The following is a 13,781-nucleotide window of genomic DNA, read 5'->3' as shown; positions in this document are numbered from 1 at the left end:
CAGACTGAGAAGGTAGCAGGTAAGAGTACTGTAAAATATTTCTTCTAAGTTCAAACTGGAAGACAAGTATAACACATTTACCTTCTCAGTATGTACAATACCAAATGATCGTAAACTCTACATTACCTTCACATCTTCAATACTGGGATGAGGTGGTGTTTTCATCTGAACAATAGTATAAAGTATATCATGGATGTGATTATTTAAGTACAGTACAGGATTAGCTATGACTGTTTTTGTTGAAGCAATACTTGCTGAAAGCAGAGGTAGGGCGGTAGGCAGTGGTAGTGGAGACTGGAGCTGCTTCACTGTAGTTTCCTGTGGGTGGTAGGAGATTATTTTTTCCGTAGTTAAAATGAAGGACAAAAAAAAGCAATTAATAGTTATATGATAAAAATACTGGCAGTAAACATCTGAGTAAAAGCAATATGTTAATGTGCTTGCTCACTTATTCTACAAAAATTGATTGCATACCGGGTCCTATGCTTAGAGCACCTCGAGCTTTTAGCCTACACCTAATTATCAAAACTTTTGTCTAAAAAGACCCATGCAGAGTGTAAATATGTGCCTCCTGTGAATAGAGGAGCGAATCACATTAACCAGTAAAAAGAGCTTTACAACTATAAATGAAAGTTACTGAAATTATTAAAATAACCAAGATTGAAAACAAAAGTAAAGTCAATACCTGCTGTGATTCTTGTAGCAAAAATTTGAGTTCCATCCTTACTGAGGCCAGACCACCGCCTTGGGCCCCGTGAAGGCTACAGTAACTAAGAAACACTCTGAGGAGATCTTGGTTCTTCTGCAACCATAACTTCCGTCTTTCCGCATGCTCTCGTTTAGCCTGTAGTCTCCGCCTTTCTATTTGGTGCCACTCATAGGAACCAAGACCTGGTTTGTCCACCATTTCTTCCTGATCCCGAATATCACTCTCTACTGTGGAATGCATTTTACTGGCATATTCTTTAATAACTGATTCATGATTACATATCTCATGCAAGGCGGCAATTTCCTTTTCAAGCCAGTTATAGAGTTGAAATCTGAGTTTTCCACCATCTACTTCATAACCTGTAGCCAATGTTCTTAGTTCAGTCATAAGGATCTTTAAACAAGCTCTGAATTTTAGTTGTTCAGCAATCACATCAACTTCAGAATCACCTTCAAGGCAATCCTCTTCCTGAGGAGTCAATAACACATCAGGGTCTGGGGCTTCCTGATCTTCTTGTCTATCTTTTTCCCTGACATCTGTACTTTTCATTACTAAACCGACAGCATCTTCTTCCTCTTTTTCTAAGCTACCATCGTGCTCTTCACCCCAATCAAGAGTAAGAGGTTCCTCTTCAACTTTTACTATTGGCTGACTCCAGTCAATCTGTGATGAAGTTACGTTTGACCAATCAATTCCAGAACTTCTACCACCATCACTCAGAGTTTTTGATTCTGAAGGTACATCATCCGTCTTTTTAGAAATGAAGTCAGGCTGATCTTTTTCTGAAGGTAAGGCAGACACTTTGGTAACTTTTGGAATTTTGGAGAGTACCTCCAAGGCTAAAACAGGACATCCAACTTTAAAATGAGCATTTGCTGTAGTAAAGAATAATTTTCTTTCTATGAGATTAATTTTATCAACAAAGTTCTTCTCCGTTTTGAGACCTAAGGTTGCCAAAGTTCCCTCAGGGGAGGCAAGGTTTCTTCGAATAAGCAAAGGATGAGTTCGAAGGTAGTTGTAGAAACTAAACACCACTGGGTTACAAGATTTGATAACTATAGAAATCAAACAGATACAATCACAAGGTATTATGTTAACTTGTAATTATATTACAAAAGAATAAAATATGTCAGCATTTCCTCAAAATAAAGGACACTTAAATATTAACCTAGGATTAGTTAAACTACGATATACCCACAAAATACAGCTAAAATAAAAAGAATTTCCCTGTTTTGCTATGGAGTGATATCCAGAATATATTAAGTAAAAGAAGATGAAGAAAAGTATATATATTAAACTACCTTTTACTTAAGAAAGTAAAGAGGGAACACATACACACATTCACATACACACACACACACACGTACACTTGTATTTTTTTAAATGGAAGGAGAACACACAATTTTTTTTTCAATTGGTCCCCTAAAAAAGAGAGGCAAGAACAGGGTAGAGAGATGAGGAAAGAAGCTAGATTTCTCTGAAAATACCTTGATTTTATGGTTTTTATTTAAAAACCACTTCAACATTTTATATAATTCTAAAAGAAAATTAATCTTTAAAAATTCACAATAAAAGCAAAAGCAAAATTAAACGTTATTCTTTGTATCAAGTTGGTAGCATAACCACAAGAGAGGAACTATAAAGTGACTTAAAAATAAGTAATTTTAAAAAAATAAGTAATTTGACTGAACATCCTTAGTGGGATATACTATCAAAACAAGAAGAACTGCAAAGAGGGAGACCTTCAAGATGGTGGAGGAGTAAGACGTGGAGATCACCTTCTTCCCCACAAATACATCAAAAATACATGTGCGTGTGGAACAACTCCTACAGAACACCTACTGAACGCTGGAAGACCTCAGACCTCCCAAAAGGCAAGAAACTCCCCCACTACCTGGGAACGGCAAAAGAAAAAACAGAGACAAAAGAATAGGGACGGGACCTGCACCAGTGGGAGGGAGCTGTGAAGGAGGAAAAGTTTCCACACACTAGGAAGCCCCTTCTCCGGCGGAGACTGTGGGTGGCAGAGGGGGGAAGCTTCGGAGCCACGGAGGAGAGCGCAGCAACAGGGCTGCAGAGGGCAAAGCGGACAGATTCCCGCACAAATGATCGGTGCCGACCAGCACTCACTAGCCCAAGAGGCTTCTCTGCTCACCCGCCGGGGCGGGCGGGGGCTGGGACCTGAGGCTCGGGCTTCGGAGGTCAGATCCCAGAGAGAGGACTGGGGTTGGCTGCATGAACACAGCCTAAAAGGGGCTAGTGTGCCACAGCTAGCCGGGACGGAGTCCGGGGAAAAGTCTGGAATTGCCTAAGAGTCAAGAGACCACTGTTTCGGGGTGTGCGAGGAGAGGGGATTCAGAGCACTGCCTGAACGAGCTCCAGAGATGGGCACGAGCCGCAGCTATCAGCACGGACCCCAGAGACAGGCACGAGACGCTAATGCTACTTCTGCAGCCACCAAGAAGCCTGTGTGCAAGCACAGGTCACTCTCCACACCTCCCCTTCCGGGAGCCTGTGCAGCCCGCCACTGCCAGGGTCCCGTGACCCAGGGACAACTTCCCTGGGAGAACACATGGGGAGCCTCTCAGGCCGGTGCAACGTCACGCTGGCCTCTACCGCCACAGGCTCGCCCCACATCCGTACCCCTCCCTCACCCCGGCCTGAGTGAGCCAGTACACCCTAATCAGCTGCTCCTTTAACCCCGTCCTGTCTGAGGAAAGAACAGACACCCTCAGGAGACCTCCACGCAGAGGCGGGGCCAAATCCAAAGCTGAACCCCAGGAGCTGTGCGAACAAAGAAGAGAAAGGGAAATTTCTCCCACCAGCCTCAGGAGCAGCAGATTTTATCTCCACAGTCAACTCGATGTACCCTGCATCTGTGGAATACCTGAACAGCCAACGAATCATCCCAAAATTGAGGTGGTGGATGCTGGGAGCAACTGTAGATTTGGGGTTTGCTTTCTGCATCTAATTTGTTCCTGGCTTTATGTTTATCTTAGTCGAGTATTTAGAGTTGATTATCATTGGTAGCTTTGTTTATTGATTTGGTTGCTCTCATCCTTTTTTTTTCTTTTATATATATAGATTTTTTAATCCTTTTTCTCTTTTTGTGAGTGTGTATGTGTATGCTTCTTCGTATGATTTTGTCTGTATAGCTTTGCTTTTACCATTTGTCCTAGGGTTCTGTCTATCCATTTTTTGTTTGGGGGGTTTTTTTAGTATAGTTTTTAGCACTTGCTATCACTGGTGGATTTGTTTTTTTGGTTTGCTTGATCTGTTCTTTCTTTCTTTTATTATTACTTTTTAATTTTTTAATAATTATTTATTTTAATAACTTTATATTGTTTTATTTTTCTTTCTCTGTTTCATTTTTTCTCCCTTTTCTTCTGAGCCGTGTGGGTGACAGGGTATTCGTGCTCCGGCCAGGTGTCACGCCTATGCCTCTGAGGTGGGAGATCTGAGTTCAGGACACTGGTCCACCATACACCTCCTGGCTCCACGTAATATCAAATGCAAAAGCTCTTCCAGAGATCTCCATCTCAATGGTAAGACCCAGCTCCACTCAATGACAAGCAAGTTACAGTGCTTGACATCCTATGCCAAACAACTAGCAAGACAGTAACACAAACCCAGCCATTAGCAGAGAGGCTGCCTAATATCATAGTAAGGTCACAGACACACCAAAACACACCCAACGGACGCAGTCCTGCAACCAGAAAGACAAGATCCAGCCTCAGCCACCAAAACACAGGCACAAGTCCCCTCCACCAAGAAGCCTACACAACCCACTGAACCAACCCTAGCGACTGGGGGCAGACACCAAAAACAACCGGAAGCATGAACCTGCAGCCTGCGAAAACGAGACCTCAAACACAGTAAGTTAAGCAAAATGAGAAGACAGAAACACACAGCAGATGAAGGAACAAGGTAAAAATCCACCAGACCAAACAAATGAAGAAGAAACAGGCAGTCTACCTGGAAAAGAATTCAGAATAATGATAGTAAAGATGATCCAAAATCTTGGAAATAGAATGGAGAAAATACAAGGAATGTTTAACAAGGACCTAGAAGAACTAAAGAGCAAACAAACAGTGATGAACAACACAATAAATGAAATTAAAAACTCTCTAGAAGGAATCAATAGCAGAATAACTGAGGCACAAGAACGGATATGTGACCTGGAAGATAAAATAGTGGAAATAACTACTGCAGAGCAGAATAAAGAAAAACAAATGAAAAGAACTGAGGACAGTCTCAGAGACCTCTGGGACAACATTAAACACACCAACATTCGAATTATAGGGGTCCCAGAAGAAGAGAAAAAGTAAAGGACTGAGAAAACATTTGAAGAGATTATAGTTGAAAACTTCCCTAATACGGGAAAGGAAATAGTCAATCAAGTCCAGGAAGCACAGAGAGTCCCATACAGGATAAATCCAAGGAGAAACATGCCAAGACACATATTAATCAAACGATCAAAAATGAAGTACAAAGAAAAAATATTAAAAGCAACAAGGGAAAAACAACATATAACATACAAGGGAATCCCCATAAGTTTAACAGCTGATCTTTCAGCAGAAACTCTGCAAGCCAGAAAGGAGTGGCAGGACATATTTACAGTGATGAAACGGAAAAACCTACAACCAAGATTACCCAACCTAGCAAGGATCTCATTCAGATTCAATGGAGAAATGAAAAACCTTACAGACAAGCAAAACCTAAGAGAATTCAGCACCACCAAACCAGCTTTACAACAAATGCTAAAGGAACTTCTCTAAGCAGAAAACACAAAAGAAGGAAAAGACCTACAATAACAAACCCAAAACAATTAAGAAAATGGTAATAGGAACACACATATTGATAATTACCTTAAATGTAAATGGATTAAATGCTCCTACCAAAAGACGAAGACTGGCTGAATGGATACAAAAACAAGACCCATATACATGCTGTCAAAGAAAGACCCAATTCAGACCTAGGGACACATACAGACTGAAAGTGAGGGGACAGAAAATAGATAGTCCATGCAAATGGAAAGCAAAAGAAAGCTGGAGTAGCAATTCTCATATCAGACAAAATAGACTTTAAACCAAAGACTATTACAAGAGACAAAGAAGGACACTACATATGATCAACCCAAGAAGAAGATATAACAATTGTAAATATTTATGCACCCAACATAGGAGCAAATACTAACAGCCATAAAAGGGGAAATCGACAGTAACACATTCATAGTAGGGGACTTTAACACCCCACTTTCACGAATGGACAGATCATCCAAAGTGAAAATAAACAAGGAAACACAAGCTTTAAACAATACATTAAACAACGTGGACTTAATTGATATTTGTAGGACATTCCATCCAAAAATAACAGAATACACATTCTTTCAAAGTGCTCATGGAACATTCTCCAGGATAGATAATATCCTGGGTCACAAATCAAGCCTTGGTAAATTTAAGGAAACTGAAATCATATCAAGTATCTTTTCCAACCACAATGTTATGAGACTAGATATCAATTACAGGAAAAAAATCTGTAAAAAATAAAAACACATGGAGGATAAACAATACACTACTTAATAACCAAGAGATCACTAAGGAAATCAAAAAATTCTTAGAAACAAATGGCAATGAAAACTCAAAGACCTAAAACCTATGGGATGCAGCAAAAGCATTTCTAATAGGGAAGTTTATAGTAATACAATCCTACCTTAAGAAACAGAAACATCTAATATAAACAACCTAACCTACACCTAAAGAAATTAGAGAAAGAAGAAAAAAAAAAAACCCCAAAGTTAGCAGAAGGAAAGAAATCATAAAGATCAGATCAGAAATAAATGAAAAAAAAAATGAAGGAAATGACAACCAAGATCAATAAAACTAAAAGCAGGTTCTTTCAGAAGACAAACAAAATTGATAAACCTTTAGCCAGATTCATCAAGAAAAAAAGGGAGAAGACGTAAATCAATAGAATTAGAAATGAAAAAGGAGAAGTAACAAGTGATACTGCAGAAATACAAAGGATCATGAGAGATTACTACAAGCAACTGTATGCCAAGAAATGTACAACCTGGAAGAAATGAACAAATTCTTAGAAATGCACAACCTTCTGTGACTGAACCAGGAAGAAATAGGAAATATAAACAGACCAATCACAAGCACTGAAATTGAAACTGTGATTAAAAATCTTCCAACAAACAAAAGCCCAGGACCAGATGGCTTCACAGGCGAATTCTATCAAACATTTAGAGAAGAGCTAACACCTATCCTTCTCAAACTCTTCCAGATTATAGCAGTGGGAGGAACACTCCCAAACTCACTCTACAAGGCCACCATCACCCTGATTGCAAAAGCAGACAACGATGTCACAAAGAAAGAAAACTACAGACCAATATCACTGATGAACATAGATGCAAAAATCCCCAATAAAATACTAGGAAACAGAATGCAACAGCACATTAAAAGGATCATACACCATGAACAAGTGGGGTTTACCCCAGGAATGCAAGGATTCTTCAATATACGCAAATCAATCATTGTGATACACCATGTTAACAAATTGAAGGAGAAAAACCATATCATCATCTCAATAGATGCAGAGAAAACTTTCGACAAAATTCAACACCTATTTATGATAAAAACCCTGCAGAAAGTAGGCATAGAGGGAACTTTCCTCAACATAATAAAGGCCATATATGACAAACCCACAGCCAACCTCGTGCTCAGTGGTGAAAAAATGAAAGCATTTCCACTAAGATCAGGAACCAGAAAAGGTTGCCCACTGTCACCACTCTCATTAAACGTAGTTTTGGAAGTTTTAGCCACAGCAATCAGAGAAGAAAAGGAAATAAAAGGAATCCAAATCGGAAAAGAAGTAAAGCTGTCACTGTTTGCAGCTGACATGATACTATACATAGAGGATCCTAAAGATGCTACCAGAAAACTACTAGAGCTAATCAATGAATTTGGTAAAGTAGCAGGATAGAAATTTAATGCACAGAAATCTCTGGCATTCCTATACACTACTGATGAAAAATCTGAAAGTGAAATTAAGAAAACACTCCCATTTACCATTGCAACAAACGGAATAAAATATCTAGGAATAAACCTACCTAAGGAGACAAAAGACCTGTATGCAGAAAATTATAAGACACTGATGAAAGAAATTAAAGATGATACAAATAGATGGAGAGATATACCATGTTCTTGGATTGGAAGAATCAACATTGTGAAAATGACTCTACTACTCAAAGCAATCTACAGATTCAATGCAATCCCTATCAAACTACCACTGGCATTTTTCACAGAACTACAACAAAAAATTTCACAATTTGTATGGAAACACAAAAGACCCCGAATAGCCAAAGCAATCTTGAGAACGAAAAGTGGAACTGTAGGAATCAGGCTCCCTGACTTCAGACTATATGACAAAGCTACAGTAATCAAGAAAGTATGGTACTGGCACAAAAACAGAAAGATAGCTCAATGGAACAGGATACAAAGCCCAGCGATAAACCCACGCACATACGGTCACCTTATCTTTGATAAAGGAGGCAGGAATGTACAGTGGAGAAAGGACAGCCTCTTCAATAAGTGGTGCTGGGAAAACTGGACAGCTACATGTAAAAGTATGAGATGAGAACACTCCCTAACACCATACATAAAAATAAGCTCAAAATGGATTAAAGACCTAAATGTAAGGCCAGACACCATCAAACTCTTAGAGGAAAACATAGGCAGAACATGCTATGACATAAATCACAGCAAGATCCTTTTTGACCCACCTCCTAGAGAAATGGAAATAAAAACAAAAATAAACAAATGGGATCGAATGAAACTTAAAAGCTTTTGCACAGGACTTCCCTGGTGGCACAGTGGTTGAGGGTCCACCTGCCGATGCAGGGGACGCGGGTTCGTGCCCCGGTCTGGGAGGAACCCAAATGCCGCGGATAGGCTGGGCCCGTGAGCCATGGCTGCTGAGCCTGTGCGTCTGGAGCCTGTGCTCTGCAACGGGAGAGGCCACGGCAGTGAGAGGCCCGCGTACCGCAAAAAAAAAAAAAAAAAAAGCTTTTGCATAGCAAAGGAAACCATAAACAAGACCAAAAGACAACCCTCAGAATGGGAGAAAATATTTGCAAATGAAGCAACTGACAAAGGATTAATCTCCAAAATTTACAAGGAGCTCACGCAGCTCAATAACAAAAAAACAAACAATCCAATCCAAAAATGGGCAGAAGACCTAAATAGACATTTCTCCAAAGAAGATATACAAATTGCCAACAAACACATGAAAGAATGCTCAACATCATTAATCATTAGAGAAATGCAAATCAAAACTACAATGAGATATCATCTCACACCGGTCAGAATGGCCATCATCAAAAAATCTAGACACGATAAATGCTGGAGAGGGTGTGGAGGAAAGGGAACCCTCTTGCACTGCTGGTGGGAATGTGAATTGGTACAGCCACTATGGAGAACAGTATGGAGGTTCCTTAAAAAACTACAAATAGAACTACCATACGACCCAGCAATCCCACTACTGAGTAAATACCCTGAGAACACCATAATTCAAAAAGAGTCATGTACCAAAATGTTCATTGCAGCTCCATTTACAATAGCCAGGAGATGGAAGCAACCTAAGTGTCCATCATCGGATGAATGGATAAAGAAGATGTGGCACATATATACAATGGAATATTACTCAGCCATAAAAAGAAACGAAATTGAGTTATTTGTAGTGAGGTGGATGGACCCAGAGTCTGTCATACAAAGTGAAGTAAGTCAGAAAGAGATAGACAAATACCATATGCTAACACATATATACAGAACCTAAGAAAAAAAGATGTCATGAAGAACCTAGGGGTAAGACGGGAATAAAGACACAGACCTACTAGAGAATGGACTTGAGGATATGGGGAGGGGAATGGTAAGCTGTGACAAAGTGAGAGAGTGGCATGGACATATTTACACTACCAAACGTAAAATAGATAGCTAGTGGGAAGCAGCCGCATAGCACAGGGAAATCAGTTCGGTGCTTGTGACCACCTAGAGGGGTGGGATGGGGGAGTTGGAGGGAGGGAGACGTAAGAGGGAAGAGATATGGGAACATATGTATAACTGATTCACTTTGTTATAAAGCAGAAAATAACACACCACTGTAAAGCAATTATATTCCAATAAAGATGTTTAAAAAAAAAAGAAACTACAGGACAAACAATCTGACTTCTTTAACAAATAAACTGGGGGAGGGGGAGAGGGGTAACTAAATATGGATCAAAACAGACATAAGAGCCACCTCAGCCAATCACAATATATAGGCATCATTTGGATTTTGTTTCAAATTAATCAACTGTATAAGATTTTGAGAGAACCAGGGAAATTTGAAGACTGAGTATTTAATTACTAATAAAATTGTTATGTGTTATAACAATGACATGTGTTATTGTTTTTTAAAGAGTACTTAGTTTTTAGAGATGCATGTTGCAATATTCACAGATGAAATGATCTGCTGTGTCTGCTTCAAAATGAATCTATACAGTATTGAAAATGGGAGGGTGTGGAAAGGATGGGAATATATATATGGCACGAGGTTGGTTATGAGTTGATAACTACTGAAACTGGATGATAGAGTCAGAGACTTTCATTATATCATTCACTCTTTTATGTATACATAAAATTTTTCCCAATAACAACCTTTTAAAAGTTAACCTGGAAAAGATTAAGAAATAAACAGAATCTTCCTTCTGTAAAAATGTGTACATTTTATTAAAATTGCCTGGGTAGGTCAGATATTAATTTTTCTTCTAAAGGTTTTATTTCCTTTCCTTTAAATAAATTTAAAAATATTTACAGTGGTCCCTCCTTATCTGCAGTTTTGCTTTCCATGGATTCCATTATCTGAGGTCCAAAAATATTAAATGGAAAATTTCAGAAATAAACAATTTATAAGTTTTAAATTGCGAGTGGTTCTGAGTAGCACGACAAAAATCTCGCTCCATCCTGTCCAGGGTATTCCACCCATTAGTCATTTACTAGCCACCTGGATTATCAGATCCACTGTCACGGCACCACAGTGCTTGTGTTCAAGTCACCCTCGTTTTATCATACTTAATAACGGCCCCACGTGCAAAAGCAGTGATGGTGGCAGTTCATCTATGCCAAAGAGAAGCCGTAAGTGCTTCCTTTAAGTGAAAATTTGAAAGTTCTGTATTTAATAAGGAAAGTAAAAAAATTTGTAAGCTGAGGGTACTAAGATCTAAGGTCAGAATGAATCTTCTGTCCATGAAATTGTGAAGCAGGAAAAAGAAATTTATGCTAGTTTTTCTGTCACACCTCAAACTTCAAAAGTTATGGGCACAGTGCATGGTAAGTGCTTAGTTAAGATGGAAAAGGCAATAAATTTGTATAAGATTCTGAGTGAGAGAAACCATATCTTTCATTACAGCATATTGTTATAATTGTTCTATTTTATTTTATTATTAGTCACCATTGTTAATCCCTTACTGTCCTAATTTATAAATTAAACTTTATCATATATATATATATATATATATATATATATATATATATATATATATATATAAAACATAGTTTATATAGGATTTGGTACTACCCACAATTTCAGTCATCCGCTGGGAGTCTTGGAACATAATCCCTGTGGATAAGGGGGGACTATGTATTAAAATATTATATTTCTTTTTTGTAAAGAAGAAGTAAAAATTGAGCCTGAATCTCTTTATTCATGTAAGCTCTTTTAGTGTTTAAAAATAATATGTAATAAAAATAAAAGGCTAGAAAATTATAACTATGGAAAGTACAAAATGAAAAGTAAAAGCTTGTATCTTCCCACTCCTATTCCCAAAAGATAACCAGTGCCGGTAGTTTCTTGTGATTTGTTCCAGAAAACAAAAAATGGAGAGGGAGTGGGAACCAGACACAGTACATGTGTGCACACACGTGTGTATATGTACAACATATATACATAAAGTACAAAAAGAACCATATTGTTCTATATCTTAGTTTTTCACTTAATAATACAGCACATATTAACACATCACTCTACCCCATTTTTAATAGCACATTGTTTCTATTGTATGGATATATTATAATTTATATAACTATTGTATTGATGAATACTTAAAATGTTCCATTTTCTAAATTATTGCAAACAATGCTGCTAGATACCTTCCAAATGCTTTTAAAAATCTAAATTATTTGGTATAACTAAGAGTAAAGAAAGTTTGCCACACAAGAATAAAGTTTTTGTAGGCCCATACACTAAACCAACATGTGTACCAGCCAAAATTTACACTCTTTTAGGAAACCGGCTATTATGATACATAGAAAGAGCTGTGTGATGTGGAAACATTCTGTATGCTTCAGTCTAATATATATGAAATTAGAATAGTATGGTAATCTTATATGCCTTGATATATAGCTATGAGAGTAAAAATGTGTGTGAAGTCTTCTTTTACTACTCAAATTATGATAACAAAATGCTAGACTCAATTATAGATAGTAAGCCGCTCAAGAAATTTTGATACTAATTTCTCAAAGTTGAAAAGTAAATCTGGTAATGATTGGTTGTGTGGGGGGGGTGTGTGTGTGTGTATTATCTAAGTGAACATCAGTTCAGAAACTGTCTTCTTTTAAAAAAGAGAAATCCACAAAATGTTCTACCTTGATGTTCATCATCCTCCTTTGGTGTTTGTTCCAATAACGTATCCAAGGCTCGGGCATAATCTTTCATTACCCAGTACGCAAGACTACGTAAGAAAGGATCAGGATGTAATCTTTTGCAATCGAATCCTGAGGCATCCTTTTGGCAACCCAAAATCTTCTGATTTAGGATGGATAGATAAGTGGATGAAGTCTCAAAATCAGATTCATATAAACGGGCAATTACCATGGCTAGCTGGATATCTTCCATTTTTTCAAGACATACCTATAAATTTAAGCATTAAGAAATACTTATTTAATGATAATTATTTAGAGATATGAAATATCCAACTGATATCCTGAAATTATCCACTATTTATATTCTCACAGTGGGGGGAAGAGGTCCAGAAATTGAGACAGTGAAGGGTAGTTATATACTTGCTTGAAAGGAGATTAAGGAATAGCAGGAAGATTAAGAAACTAGAACTTAGTAGCTTCCAGCCTAGAAAGATCATTTATAAAAAATGCATAAAATGAAGTATATCAACACCATCTCACACTTAGATCAATTCAAATAACATTCATCTTTAAATTAAATACCACTTATGACATCTGAATTTATATACATCAGTTCCTGTTAATTTCCAAATATATTTCCATATAAACATAATTATTACTATTTTAAAAGAATCTTCTACTTACATAGCAAATAACTTAAGAAATAAAGCCACATACTCTATTCTTACTCTCTCTGAGTTTATATTCTAAAGTAGCTACTCATCTGAGAATCTGAGGTCATGCAGGCAATATGAGCAACTCTCACTCAATCAACATTTCTCTTCTTTGCCTGAGTATCTTCTAGGCTAAGCTTCCTATTTCAAAATTATAAATATTTGTTACTTTAAAAAATCATACATCTGAGATAATTCTGAAAATATGACTAATTCTAAACATAAAGTACTTTCACTTTGTTGGATATTTCCTATTTTTTCTATGATGTATTATTTCCAATTATGTTTTTCCTTCACCTGTTTGGATTATTCATTATAATAATAGGTATCCTAAAAGGAATATCTCATAAAAAACAGAAATATTTGTAATTATTCTCTTCATCAGCTACCAAGATTGTGTATCAAAAAATGTGAAGTTTTACCTCTTCCCATTCACCTTCCAATATCTAAGACTACATTTCAAAACAGTATAAATTGCAATCCCAGTTCCTTATCTATGAATTTCATTTAGACGAAAAAGAACTTAAAATATCTGCCTGTCTACACGAAGTAAGGAGATTGCGACCTATACATACTTAAATAGTTCAGAATCACAAGATGGTCAGGAAAAAGATATTCATAAACCATTTTTTCCATACACTTATACTTGAAATACTTATCTTGAAATGCAATATTCTC

At 37.4% G+C, this 13,781-nt stretch overlaps 1 protein-coding gene across 5 annotated transcripts in view; it reads right to left on the bottom strand.

Annotated features, from left to right (window-relative positions):
* Window positions 1–13,781, bottom strand: part of DMXL2 (Dmx like 2) — a 178,388-nt gene that overhangs the window by 28,323 nt on the left and 136,284 nt on the right. For all 5 annotated transcript variants that reach the window (XR_004348327.1, XM_032621915.1, XM_032621919.1 and 2 more), the window contains 3 exons: window positions 12,394–12,658; window positions 686–1,764; window positions 127–318 (listed from right to left, as the gene is read on the bottom strand). Coding sequence is in view for 4 of the 5 variants with exons in the window: in XM_032621915.1 (XP_032477806.1) it covers window positions 127–318; window positions 686–1,764; window positions 12,394–12,658 (1,536 nt within the window). In the remaining variant the exon portion in view is untranslated. The remainder of the gene's footprint in view (window positions 1–126; window positions 319–685; window positions 1,765–12,393; window positions 12,659–13,781) is intronic.

The sequence above is a fragment of the Phocoena sinus genome, chromosome 2 (genome assembly GCF_008692025.1).
Source record: "Phocoena sinus isolate mPhoSin1 chromosome 2, mPhoSin1.pri, whole genome shotgun sequence".
Taxonomy (NCBI): domain Eukaryota; kingdom Metazoa; phylum Chordata; class Mammalia; order Artiodactyla; family Phocoenidae; genus Phocoena; species Phocoena sinus.
Note: the sequence above shows the minus strand (reverse complement) of the source record. Positions and strands in the feature narration are given on the sequence as shown.